We start from the raw sequence: 14,195 nt of genomic DNA, 5'->3' as shown, positions 1-14,195 counted from the left end.
TGTTTGCCCTGGCTGGGCTATAGCCACATGCCTGGTTTTGCTTGCCATCTGGTAAGCAAGTTATTCTATAGGAGGTGGCACACTTGGTTGAGTGATTCACTATGGTGTTAATGCTAGAATAAGTAATTTATCATCTTACCAATGTTTCATCATTGAAGCACGATATATAATTTTACTACCGAATACATTCATTTAACTACTTGGATTATACTAGCGCAGCTTTTCCTACTAAGGCCCCTTTCACATTGGACCTGTAGCCGCGGTGGCGGTATAGCGCCGCTAAAAATAGCTGCGCTATACCGCCGGTATTGCCGTGGCAATCGGCCGCTAGCGGTGCTGTATTAACCCCCGCTAGCGGCCGATAAAGGGTTAATACCGCCCGCAATGTGCCTCTATAGAGGCGCATTGTGGGCGGTATTGCCGCGGTTTCCCATTGTTTTCAATGGGAAGGAGCGGTGAAGGAGCGGTATACATACCGCTCCTCTCGCCGCTCCAAAGATGCTGCTGACAGGAGATTTTTTTCTCTCCCGCCAGCGCATCACCTCAGTGTGAAAGCCCTCGGGCTTTCACATTGAGTCTGCAGTAAAGGAGTTTCTCTTATCGTCCATGGACGGACACAGCTCCTTAAATCTTGACAAGTGGGTTATGTTCCCTGTTTACAGGAGAGGACTAGGCAGAAACATGTTAAATAGTTAAATACATGTTACATTAACAGAGTTGAACAGCCCCGCCCAGGGGGCGGTCCCTCCAGACATAACCCTCCTCACTGCAGCTTGCAGCCTCAGTTTCGTTCTGCCTAGCAAAGGAGAAGGACGTATGGCTCCCTTTGGGCCCAGCGCCCTGAGGAGAAATTTTATTTTATTTTACTTTTTCTTGAAGAATCTTCTTTCAACTGTTGGCTGAGAGACAGGCTGGATAATATAGATCCTTGTAGTCTACTCAGTCCGACCAGCAAGCGTGGGCACACCTTTGCAAAGAGGCTTGGTCTGCCACGCCATACCTCATGACTCCTGAGGTGGCCGGTGAGCTTTGCTCCGAGGTCCACATATGACTGGGCTGTGGTGTTGTCTCACTCACAGTGGACCGGGCCGACAGCTACCTCCATTTCGGTTGTAGTTCTGTCAGGAATGCGTCAGCGAGTCCTCGCTTGGACGGGTAAGTACAGTCCCTCCTGCTTCGGTGGGTTGGCACGGCTGGGCATTCCTGGGGTTCGGGGGTCCCTTCCCCTTACTTCCCTGCTCCTTTCCCTTGCTGCATTGCTAACATTGCCACTGTCAGGGGGGAGGGGGCCTTCCTGAGGGGACTGTGTTATCTGGCCTGTGTTTTTTCTTTTTTGTATTGGGCTTTCCTGTGAGGTAAAAAGCCCTGTGATGAGCACAGATGTTTATGATTATACTTCAGCAGACGCTGACTGATTGGTGACACCTGTAATGGTTTTGCTTTTTATGCTGTATCTGTGTCTTATCCTTAAATAAAACAGCCCTAGGGGGCTTTTCCTGTTAAAACACAGGTCCCTGCAAATGTTACCTCACGGTTCTTTTCCTCACAGGCAGCGCTGGGCAGTCTCCTCCTGAGGGAGTCCCCTGGTTACCCCTGGTCAGCGCAGCAAGTGGGTGAGAGGCCCTGAATAGGGCTCTAGGAGCTTTTGTCTATTTGTATGGACAGGTGTGCATATTATAATACACACTATATGTAAATATTGGAGTCAGTATCTGGGTCCTTCCCCACATGCAAGTGGTGGCAGCAGGTGTTAGCACCTGGGATTCCCACAGAGTTTTTATTGTTAGTCCTGGACACAGTTTGTGCCAGGGTGGGGGTGGACTGCGGGCGGGCGGTAAAAGAGTGCCCCCTTCCCCGTTATCCCCTGGGGAATGCTCTGTTATGGAGCCATGGACCAGGTACCTAGTTAAAAAAAAAAAAAAAAAAGCAGAATAAGGCATTTATGGGTGCGCTTTTTACTGCTGCAAGGGACTCTCCTAAGCTGCATAGTGCAGCTGGGTTTCCGCCGAGGGCTCGGTCTTTTTTGGATCACACAAATCAGACCGCTGTGTAGGTTTTTTCCTTCTGTGCCCTTCTTTGATAATTTCTGAGATGCGGCATGAGAAAAGCCACTGAGAGCTTTTGTAGTCCCTCACCGCCGGGCGGGAACCCCCGCTTGTATGGATCTGACTGATAGAAGATCCGAAGTACTGACCCGTTCCATGTTTACCATGCTGGGGTCTGGCTTGCGGCCTATTGTGGCCACTACACTGGGGTCTCAGTGGTCGCTGGCGCTATTTTTTTGGGAGGTTTTTCAATTACATTGAAAACTCCCATTGGTGCCCATTTTGTCGTAGCCACGCTATGGCGCAGCTTACATTGTGCTGGCCATTTTCCTGTGGCCGCGTTCTGAACGCTCGGCGGCCATCTTGGAGTAGTCCTGACCCCTAGTGCTGTATACAACTCACAGAGTGAGCATATTGCACCAGACAGTGGAGGAGCACCGACTCTCTCCTGAGGTTATTAGCCTAGCGGACCAGCTGGTCCAGGGCCTCATATAGGTCTGTGATGCTTCATTGAATGCTGCGCCCTTGTTATCCAGGGCGTCTGTTTCAGAATGGTTTTATGCACACGGTGGTGTAGTGCTTAACTCCATTACTTGGCAGCAAAAGAGTCATTGGTTCGAATCTGCACACTGACGCCAATCTGCCTGGAGCTTGCATTGTCGCTCCCTGTGTCTGCGTGGGTTTCCTCCGGGTACTCCGGTTTCCTCCAAAGACATGTGTGCATACACCTACATAATATACATACACACGATGTGTGTGTATTATTTAGGGGCAACCCTCCCAGGCCGTCAAAGGCCCAGCTGGGGGACTAATCTGTCCCTGGGTGCATAAGCCGATCACGCCGGCACCCAAATCCTGCCAATGTATATAGCCTTCCCTCCCTGTCTCTAGGTGGGAGGGGCGGCTTGCAGGTTCACAATTCAGTGAAACCTCCCTGCTCTCCGACTAGTGGGTCTGCGAGGTGGTCTCTTCGGAGTACTAGATAGGGTTTCCTCCTATCCACAGAACAAAGTTCTGTCCTTGTGTCTTCCCCTCCCGGCCCGTCGGTCTGCCTTGGGCAGTGTGGGATTTGCTAAGCTGCAAGGTAATTTTACCTTTCCTGCAGGACGAGAGTTTTGGGGTTTTCTATGGGCCTCAGGCCCTAAATACCTTTGTGAACGTCGGGTAGTTCCGCATGGAATCCATTTGTTCGGTGGTAGCTGCGCTTCATCCGGGGGATGTCCTGACGTCCTCGGACATCAGGGACGCATACATGCATGTCCCGTTTTGCACATGTCACAGTGTTTTTTTCTGTGCTTCGTGATGAGAGAAGGGTCTCTGTCAGCCTGTGGCCCTCCCTTTTGATCTGGCGTCGGCACCATGGGTTTTCAGCTAGGAGCTCGCACTTATTTGAATTTTGTTGGGACAGCGAGGCTTTGCCTCATTGGCTACTTTGACGACTTTCTTCTGAGAGCAGCTTCTGTCTCCGACCTAGTGGATGGGTTATTCCCATTCAGACCCTCCGAAGATTCGGGTGGATGTTAAACGTTTAGGCCAGAAAGTGTAGCTCAGTGGCAGCAAGCCTGCCCTCCATGTGTGCGACCCTGGGTTCAAATTATGGGCATGCTGGGTTCCGACTCAGCGTTGGAGTATCTAGTGTTGATCCAGACTCCTCAGTGGCAAAGGTCCTTCTTCCCCTGGAGAAATTGCAGACTCTTCAGTCTGCGGAGAAGGAATTGGCATCACGCAATCGGTCTTCTCTCCGGGCGCCTGCTGGTTCGCGGTCTGTGGGTAGCCTCCTTCAAGGTGGTACTGTATGCCCAGTTCCACACCCTGGTTTTCCAGTGGAACTACTGTCCAGGTGGTAAAAATCTCTTGTCTCTGAAATCATTAGATTCCTGTGCGCCACCTAGTCAGAGTCTCTCTGAGTTGGTGACAGAGATTCCCGACTCTTCGGTCCGGGAAGTTGTTCCTTCCTTCCAGTGGTCGGTGTTTACGACGGATGCCAGCTCACGGGTTGTGAACCTGGAGGTTCACAAAACTGGGGGGTCCAGTCGGCCCTGAGTCGCTGGACTTGCGTGGACCTATGACCACACCTCCTTGAATGTGTCTGGTCTCGGTAGCTACCCAGGGTCAGGCCTGGCTAGTGCCTGGTGGGAGACCGCCTGGGAATACCAGGTGCTGTCTACTGTTCATTGTCCTACTATTTTAGGCGATCAGGCTATGCTTCTCCTTGTGGTCGACCGATCTGGTTTCAGCCGGACAACGCCACGGCCGTGGCTTCAGTCTACCATCAGGTATGCCGGCAGGCGGACTACTGGAGTCGCCAGATGCTGGACCAGGGCGACTGGTCTTTGTGCTTGGGGTGTTTCGGCTCCCTTGCAGGAGGTGAGCCTCACATGGCATGGATCTCCTGGCAGCTTGTCTCCGCCGCAAGGGTGTCAGTTAGTGGCCAGGTCTAGTGATCTTGTACAGACGCGTCAGTCGCGCTGGTGGCCCTGTGTTGTCTGTATCAGTGATTTTTTGCCATTCCTCCATGGTAGTTGCTTCCTCGGCCGCTCCACAGAGTGGATGCTGAGGAGATCCCGATGATTCTAATCGCTCCAGATTAATCTCGGCGTCCTTGGTACGCTGATATCGGGCGCCTGGTAGCGGAGGCACCCTGGCGATTGCCAGGGCAGGAGGTTCCTGTCTCAAGGTCCCATACTTCCTCCTGTTGTACAGTCACTGACTTGCTTAACATGGTTATTGGAAGCCAGACTTTAGGTGACCAGGGTCTGTCTGACTCGGTCATCTCAACAGGGCACCGTAGTCTTCTTCCGGAGGATCTACCGTCGCACCTCTCTTGGTGCGAAGGGATGGAGTGACGTCCACGGGCGTACTCTCGGTGTCCAGGGTCCTGCTGTTTTTAAAGCTTGGATTGGATCTAAAAATTGCTTAAAGCACCGTTTGGGGGCAGATTTCAGCCTTGGCTGTGTTCTTTTAGTGGCCTTTTTGCGGCCCGTTCCCTGGTGGGTCCCCTTTTTTTGTGTGCAAGGGGTTTGTCATATACTTTCCCCTCTTGGCCCATCTCTTCCTCCATGAGTTTTGACTCTGGTGCTCTCGGTTCTTTAGGAACCTTCCTTTTGGAAACATCAGAGAGATTTTCTCTTGACACTATCTCAGAAGGTGGCCCCTTTAGTGGCCTTTACCTCTGTTAGAAGAGTTTCTGAGTTGGCGGTCTTGTCTTGCAAGCCGCCATGCTTGATCCCCCATAAGGATTAGGTGATGGTGCGCCCGCAAACTTCCCTTCTTCCGAAGGAGGTTTCGGCCTTTTATACTTTAGGCGTGGTACGCGCTTTGCGGGTATACCAGCCTACTACGGCTCCATTTCGGAGCTTCTGACTCTCTTTTGTGTCGGTGTCTGGTCCACAAAAGGGCCTGGCGGTCTCGTCGACCACCATTTCTCGGTGGATCGGTCAGGCCGTCATACAGGCCTATGCTCCTAAGGGCGGGCCCCCCTTTCCGGTCACGGCACTTTCGGGTTTTTTTTTTTTTTTTTTTTCCGACATCATGCGTCGGTCTCACAGGTGTGCGAGGCGGCGATTTGCTTGTCCGTTCACGCTTTTTCCAGAATTTACATGGTTGCTGTGAGTGCATCTTATGATGTTTTTTTCAGCCGCTAGTTTTTGCCGGCGGCTGTTTAAAGTTGCACCTCCTCCGTTGAGGAGCTCTGCTTGTTTTGGGGTGAAGTTAAAATTGTTTTTACTGATATATTTCCCACCCCTCGTTTTTTGACACTGCTTGGGGACGTCCCACTTGTCAAGATTTAAGGAGCTGTGTCCGTCCATGGACGATAAGAGAAAATAGGATTTTTTGTACTCACCGTAAAATCCTTTTCTCTGAAGTCCATGGACGGACACAGCTCCCACCCCTCCTTTTTAGGTTTGTACTGCTTGTTACGAACTGAGGCTGCAAGCTGCAGTGAGAAGGGTTATGTCTGGAGGGACCGCCCCCTGGGCGGGGCTGTTCAACTCTGTTAATGTAACATGTATTTAACTATTTAACATGTTTCTGCCTAGTCCTCTCCTGTAAACAGGGAACATAACCCACTTGTCAAGATTTAAGGAGCTGTGTCCGTCCATGGACTTCAGAGAAAAGGATTTTACGGTGAGTACAAAAAATCCTATTTTTTCAGGCGGGATAGCAGCGCTATTTTTTGCGCTGTACCGCCTGAAAAACTCAATGTGAAAGGGGCCTTATTCTTATTTTGCGTATATCTCACATTAAGCTGCTGCTTCCTGGTTACTACTGGTTTAATTGAAACAATAGCGCATTTTGTTTCCCTTTATATGTTTGCTGTACCTCCCTCCCTGTCACCTTTTTATCTCTTGGTGTCAGGAAAATTTGTCAGAAGTGACTCATGCAGATGGTAGAGGAATGAGGCAGCAGACTAGAATAACAGTGCTCTGGATTGAGACACGCACTCACTATAGAGGGATATGCAAGATAGCTTTAGTATTATATGACTTACTAGCACAAGCTTCAGGAGTTCTATAGAGGGTTGTGATGCAAAGGCTGCAGAATATAAAAATTTCTCATGTATCTTTGCTTGTTTCTTTTTGGTAAAATCCAGGAAATCTGAAAGTGCGAATATTGAAGCCTGTGACTGGGCTGCGACTGCTGCATCAATAAAAAACGGTCTGCAACATAATATACAATTCATCAGTTTCTGAATAGAAATCACTATAATCAATAAAAACATTAATCCAGTAACAATGATATCTAATAGATAGATAGATAGATCCCATGTGCATACATACATTAAAGCTGAGCAGAGTTTTAAATGATTTAAAAGTACCCTAAAGTTAAAGTGTTTGTTACCCCAACACTTATTCCTGGTCTGTCACTGCTGTACCATGTACTTATATGAGAAAGTATCCTGTTCTCTTCATATGTATTCCTTTACGTGGAAGCTCAGTGTACCGCTGCTTCTCCTCCCCCAGCTCTTATGCAGCTGAGAATAGAGGGAATGTGATCATTTATAAAAAAGACAAAAAGGGGATTTATAATGTTTTTTTATATTTATACACAAATGTTTTGCCTTTCATTTCTATTTTGAACTGAATAGGTTGTTTTACAATGGGATTGTTTACAGTCAGTTTAAACTCCCCATCATAACTTGTACATGTAATTTACTATAAGGTCATACGTTTGTTGACACCCAATCATCACATCTATACAAGCTTGTTTGACATCTCATTCCAAAACCAGAAAGTTGATGTAGGTATTTGTACCAATTAGGAACGGTATAATGTTGTTGTACCATATGCTGTAATTTTAACATTACTTTAACCACTTAACCCCTGGACCATATTGCTGCCCAAAGACCAGAGCACTTTTTGCGATTCGGGACTGCGCCGCTTTAACTGACAATTGCGCGGTCGTGCGACGTGGCTCCCAAACAAAATTGGCGTCCTTTTTTTCCCACAAATAGAGCTTTCTTTTGGTGGTATTTGATCACCTCTGCGGTTTTTATTTTTTGCGCTATAAACAAAAATAGAGCGACAATTTTGAAAAAAATGAATATTTTTTACTTTTTGCTGTAATAAATATCCCCCAAAAATATATAAAAAAACGTTTTTTTCCTCAGTTTAGGCCGATACGTATTCTTCTTTCGTTAAAAAAAAAATCGCAATAAGCGTTTATTGATTGGTTTGGGCAAAAGTTATAGCGTTTACAAAATAGGAGGTATTTTTATGGCATTTTTATTAATATATTTTTTTTACTAGTAATGGCGGCGATCAGTGATTTTTTTGGGTACTGCGACATTATGGCGGACACTTCGGACACTTTTGACACATTTTTGGGACCATTGGCATTTTTATAGCGATCAGTGCTATAAAAATGCATTGGATTACTATAAAAATGCCACTGGCAGTGAAGGGGTTAACACTAGGGGGCGGGGAAGGGGTTAAGTATGTCCCTGGGTGTGTTCTTACTGTGGGGGGGTGGCCTCACTAGGGGAAACACTGATCCTCTGTTCATACATTGTATGAACAGAAGATCAGCATTTCCCCCCCTGACAGGACCGGGAGCTGTGTGTTTACACACACACCTCCCGGTCACCGCTCTGTAACGAGCAATCGCGGGTGCCCGGCGGCGATCAAGCCCGCCAGGCACACGCACGGGAGTCGGGGGCGAGCTGGGAGCTACGGGCTCTGGCCCAGGAGAGCCGACCTGCTGCCGTATAATGACGGTGGCTGGTCGGCTAGTAGTTAACATTTTAACATTACTTTACTTAACTTTACTGGAAACACCTGACTGCAATATTTTTGAGGAGTATCCACATACAAAGAACAAAATACAAAATGCACGAATGCAACCAATCCACGTTCATTTTATATTGATCTATCTGTGATGAACTGATTGTTATGGGTTGCAGTGTGTATATAGTTAAAGTGATACTAAACGTACACTGTTTAATTTACATGTCCCTACTATTTCTGTATATCAGGGGTCTCCGAACTTTTCAAACCAAGGGCCAGTTTATTGTCCTTCAGAATTTAGAAGGGCCGGATTGTGGCCAGCAGGGGTAAAAAAAATTCTCAGGCCCAGCATTGGTGAGAGTAAATATGGCCTCAGAGTTTGTAGTCAGTAGGATAAGGAGTAGTGCCCCTATTAGTAGGAGTAATTGTATCCCATCATTGGTATCAGTGAAAGAAATTGTGCCCCCTTGTTGGCATCAGTGGGAAGAATACTGCCTCATATCAGTGGGAGGAATAAAGCCCCAAGGGCCGGATAAAGGCTAGCCAAGGGCCACATCTGGCCCTTGGGCCGCAGTTTGGAGACCCCTGCTGTATATGGATGATGGCACTGTAATTATTTTAATAGAATAAAACATCTACAATGCCTTGAATGCCTCTTGAAATTTTTCCACATTTTGTCATGTTTTTTTCCACATTTTGTCATTTTATTGGGATTTTACGTGGTAGACCATCACAAAGTGGCACATAATTGTGAAGTGGAAGGAAAATTATAAATCGCTTTCAATTTAAAAAATAAAATACAAATCTATATAAGTGTGGCGTGCATTTGTATTCACCCCCTTTACTCTGATTACTCTGATACTCCTAACTAAAATCAAGTGGAACAAATTGCTTTCAGAAGTCACCTATTTAGTCAATTTAATTTTAGTATAAATACAGCTGTTCTGTGAAGCACTCAGAAGTTTCTTAGAGAACCTTAGTGAACAAGCAGCATCATTACGGCCAAAAAAAAAATACCAGACAGGTCAGGGATAAAGTTGTGGAGAAGTTTAAAACAGGGTTAGGTTATAAAAGAATATGCCAAGCTTTGAGTACTGTTCAATCATCCGAAAATGAAAAGAGTATGGCACAACTGCAAACCTACCAAGACATGGCTGTCCACCTAAACTGACAGGCCGGCCAAGGGGAGCAATAATCAGAGAAGCAGCCACGAGGCCCATGGTAACTCTAGAGGAGCTTCCGAGATCCACAGCTCAGGTGGGAGGATCTGTCCACAGGAATACCATTGTTGAAAGAAAGCCATATGAAGTCCCATTTGCAGTTTGTGAGAAGCCATGTGGGGGGCACAGCAAACATGTGGAAGGTGCTCTGGTCAGATGAGACCAACATTGAACTTTTTGGCAAAAAACAAATGTCACTGCCCCTACCTATGACTGGTCTATACAGTAAGGAGCACTGGAAAGGGCGCGTATACATACAAAAACAACATAGAATATCCAAGCTCAAACTTAACGACCAATCAGCCACCAACCAAATTCACCTGTCTAACAGTATGCGTTAAAAACAGAGGTTTACTTGCAAGCATTTGCAAATGCATGTGTAAGCTGCAGGCCCCGTCAAGGCTCTCTGTGTACTGCAGTCCTAACTCTAAAATTGAAAGTCTCCTCAGTGGAAGCACATGCATGCTGATGGATAGATAAAGGGCAGGTGACTGGAGGTAGCCCAGCCCTCCTTAAAGGATTGAACTTTTTGGCCTAAAAGCAAAACGCTATGTGTGGTGGAAAACTAACACTGCACATCACCCTGAACACACCATCACAACCGTGAAACATGGTGGTAGCAGCATCATGTTGTAGAGATCAGAGATGTGCGGTGAGGTCAGTGGCTGGTGAGGCACTGGCTAGTATCAGAGCCAGGTACACACAGGTTACATTAGCGTGAGAGCAATAATACTAGCACTAAACCTCCTCTGTAACTCTAAGCATGTAACCTGTAAACATTTTTAAAGCGCTGCATGGAGATTTTTAAGTTCCGAAGTTTGACGCCATTCCACGAGTGTGCGCAATTTTAAAGCGTGACATATTAGGTATCTATTTACTTGGCTCAACATCATCTTACACATTATATAAAAAATCGGGGCTAACTTTAGTGTTTGTAGTTTAGTCAAAGTACAGACCTAAATACAATTCAGAATCTGTGACAAGACTTGAAATTTGCAGAGGCTCTCCATCCAATCTGACAGAGCTTGAACTATTTTGCAACGAATAATGGGCAAAAGTTTCACTCTCTAGATGTGCAAAGCTAGTAGAGACATACCCAAAAAGACTTACAGCTGTAATTGCAGTCAAAGGTGGTTCTAGAAAGTATTGGCAAAAACATGGTGTGGGTGTATTTCTGCTAGTCGCAGGCTGTGTCATGACCCTCCAACCTGTGTGTTAGAATACTGGGGAGGTGAAGCCTCCATCAATCTACATGTAATAGGCTACCCTTATTGTGTTTAGCTGGTTAGTGGGCATGGAGGAGGAGGGAGGGAGTGGGCTGTCATTTACCACTGTGTATACACCCACATGTGTGACCCTATAGACACATGGACTGCTCAGATGTGATAGGGAGGAAAGGCTCAGCATAGAAACTCACTGAAAGCTGAGCATGTGCAGAGCTGCCAACACTGCTAAATCCCTAGCGGTAATGGGGACACGACAGAAGGTGGAGATAGAGAACAGCAGGATCAACCAGTTTTTTTGCAGAATACAGAAAACAAATCTCATAGTGACTGAATGAGTATGAACAGCATGGAATACAGCATTTAATGATAGTTTTACATGATGTGGGTTTAGTGACACTTTAAATAAAACTCTATTATGTAGTTAAAATTTAATATAAAGTATGTTTGTCAGGTACTAATCTCCAAAAGCAGGCTCTTTTATATATGCTATAATTTGTTACTTTGTGATCAAAGGGAGTGTAAACCCTTGTGTTTTTTCACCTTAATGCATCCTATGCATTAAGGTGAAAAAACTTCTGTCAGTCACCGGCCCCCCAGCCCTCCATTTTTCTTACCTAAGCCCTGAAACTTCACCCAGCGGAGACATGCTCTTCCTCTGCTCTGGGTTCTCGGCTCTTAATTGGATAGATTGATAGCAGCGCAGCCATTGGCTCCAGCTGCTGTCAACCAAATCCAATGACGTGGGCGCAGGGCTGAGTCCGGCATTCGTGTCTATGGACGCAAATGCTGGACTCGGAGCGAGGTAACCCCCCCAGGAGAGCAAGGTAACCCCCCAGGAGAGCGCTTCGCTTAGGGGATTATCTGATGCGGGGAGGAGCCGCAAGAGCCGCCGGGGGACCCCAGAAGTCAAGGATCAGGGCCAATCTGTACAAAATGAGCTGCACAGTGGAGGTATGTATGACAGGTTTGTTATTTAAAAAAAAAAAGCTTTACAATCACTTTAAAAATGAAATACCGTATTTATCGGCGTATACCGCACACTTTGTCCCCCTCAAAATAAGGGGAAAATCGTGGGTGAGCGATATACGCCAATACCCGCTTCCCGCGCTCAGTTTGAATGCCTGCGCGACATATACCGAGTGCAGTACACTCGGCTACATTCGGCCAGGCTCGGCTTCGCTCGTGCTCACGCATAAACGTCACAGAGCGTGAGCACGAGCGAAGCCGAGCCTGGCCGAATGTAGCCAAGGGTACTGCACTCGGTATACGTCGGCGGAGGCGTTCAAACTGAGCACAGGAATCGGCGATTCGACAGGGAGATGGCGCGGGAGAAGCCGGGAGGACACCACCGAAGCCGCAGACGGACGCCGAACCCGACGAGGCCGCCGATGGACGCCGCGCAAGACACCAAAACTGTAAGTACTAAAATGTTTTTTTTACAGGAATGCGGGTCCACATTAGGGGTGCGTGCTATACGCCGGAGCGCGCAATACCCCGATAAATATGGTAAGTTGTGCAGAAACATATATACCAATATATATTTACTATATTCACTATTCTATGTGTCTACAGCACATGCATATACAGTACTCACAGTAAATCAGGTGATGCTGCCTTGAAGATCTGCTGAATATCCCTCTGTTTGGCATACTTAAAAAATTTCACAAGTGCATGAAAGTGTTTGACAGTTGATATCTTAGGGACAGTCAGTTTTTTTCTTTTGGAAATTGCCAAGTACTTCTTGAGCTGAAAGGGAAATGAAAATCATGAGTATCTCAGCCTTAAAAACACATTAACACATTATATAAGCTAGGACTTGATTTGCAGACATGCTTTATTGGCTTGGGCTTAGAGTGGCATGACCATATGGAGAGGCCCAAACTGTTTTACTTGAAACCCGAAAGCCTGTCTGTGTTAGTATTAGGCCGCGTACACACGGTCGGTCAAAACCGATGGAAACGGACTGAAGGACCTTTTCATCGGTCCAAACCGACCGTGTGTGGGCCCCATCTGTCAGTTATCCTTCGGTCCAAAAATTTAGAACTTGCTTTAAAATTCAACCGATGGACGCCTAACCGATAGGTCAAAACCGATGGTTAGTACGCAAAAAGCATCGGTTAAAAACCTGCGCATGCTCAGAATCAAGTCGAAGCATGCTTGGAAGCATTGAACTTCATTTTTCTCAGCACGTCGTTGTGTTTTACGTCACCGCGTTGGACTCGATCGTTTTTTTAACTGATGGTTGTAGGCACATCAGACCATCAGTCAGCTTCATCGGTTAACCGATGACAACGGTCCTTCGGACCATTCTCATCGGATGGACTGATCGTGTGTACAGGGCTTTAGACATAATATGCAACACAAAATGCACATGTAGCACTACCCCCACAGGAGCTTCTGAGTATTTTGGGCGGCATGTTACCTCTATTTCCTCGCCGTCCAGGGCAGTAGAAAAGAGTTGAAAAAGTTCAATGTCCACATTTCACACTTCTTTTTCTAAGGTTTATTTGCAGAACTTGGCAAGAAAGACGAAGTGGTTGAAGGGGTGGAAGTGTAAATAAGTAGATAGGTTCAGGTGCATAATCTCAATTAGGAAACACTCCTGCTTCCAGCAAACAGTTCTCGTCGCCACTCTAGCCAGAGTGGGTATTGCTCACCCGGATAGGTCCCTCTCACTACCCTAGCAGCCGGGATGGCGCACGGAATAAAGTACAGTCTCTGCCACAGACCTTCCTTTATGAGGAGACACTTTCGGTCCAGCATCCCCTAGCACAGGATTCAGCACCCGGTACTCTCCAGACTAGCTTCTGTAGAACTCAGATCTGACAGGCGACCACCATCAAGCCTCTCAGTGTATGGTGCATCCTTCAATGAAGTTTCCAGGCCTTCTCCCAAGATACCAGCCTCTTGCATGGTTCTCTCCAGGATAAGTCCTCCACTGGCTTCCTTCATCATGTGGCTTCCTCCCTCCAGGACAGACAGCACAGGATCACCACAACCCCAGACTAACGTGGTCCCGGAGCCAGGATTCAAGAGCACGCACCCCCAGCCAGGCTGGCCACAAGGTCGTTGGACGACAGACCGATGACCTCGGACCAATGGCGTCTGTCCCTTAAGTACCTCTCCACAGCATGCACAGCGGGACAATCACCCCCACTGATTGGCTGCCGAGTGGGACACCCAAAACACCCTGACTCTGCTGCTGACACCCATGGCATGGGATGGTAATAACACCCCCAGGCAAACAATGGTGGTTTCTCCCAGCACAGCCATGGCTGGAACAGAGACTAAATTGCCCATAATTACATTTGTCAATTAACAACTCAGACCCCCTCTAAATTTAAAGCAGCGCCCGCCCAACAGGAGCAGGCCGCTACACATTGTATATGTGGAAATAATTGTGGCATACTGTTTAAGCAGTAGAAGATTTTTGTACAATAGACATGGGCAAGATAACAAAGAAAAACATTATTGGTA

General features: G+C 47.1%; 1 protein-coding gene across 1 annotated transcript in view; it reads right to left on the bottom strand.

The window, feature by feature from the left end:
* Positions 1-14,195, bottom strand: part of LOC120910433 (microsomal triglyceride transfer protein-like) — a 176,641-nt gene that overhangs the window by 85,573 nt on the left and 76,873 nt on the right. Inside the window, exons 8-9 of the mRNA XM_040322192.1 lie at positions 12,313-12,464; positions 6,538-6,706 (exon numbers count right to left, since the gene is read on the bottom strand). Of these exons, the coding sequence (XP_040178126.1) occupies positions 6,538-6,706; positions 12,313-12,464 (321 nt within the window). The remainder of the gene's footprint in view (positions 1-6,537; positions 6,707-12,312; positions 12,465-14,195) is intronic.

Source organism: Rana temporaria, chromosome 8 (genome assembly GCF_905171775.1).
Source record: "Rana temporaria chromosome 8, aRanTem1.1, whole genome shotgun sequence".
NCBI classification, from domain to species: Eukaryota; Metazoa; Chordata; class Amphibia; order Anura; family Ranidae; genus Rana; species Rana temporaria.
Note: the sequence above shows the minus strand (reverse complement) of the source record. Positions and strands in the feature narration are given on the sequence as shown.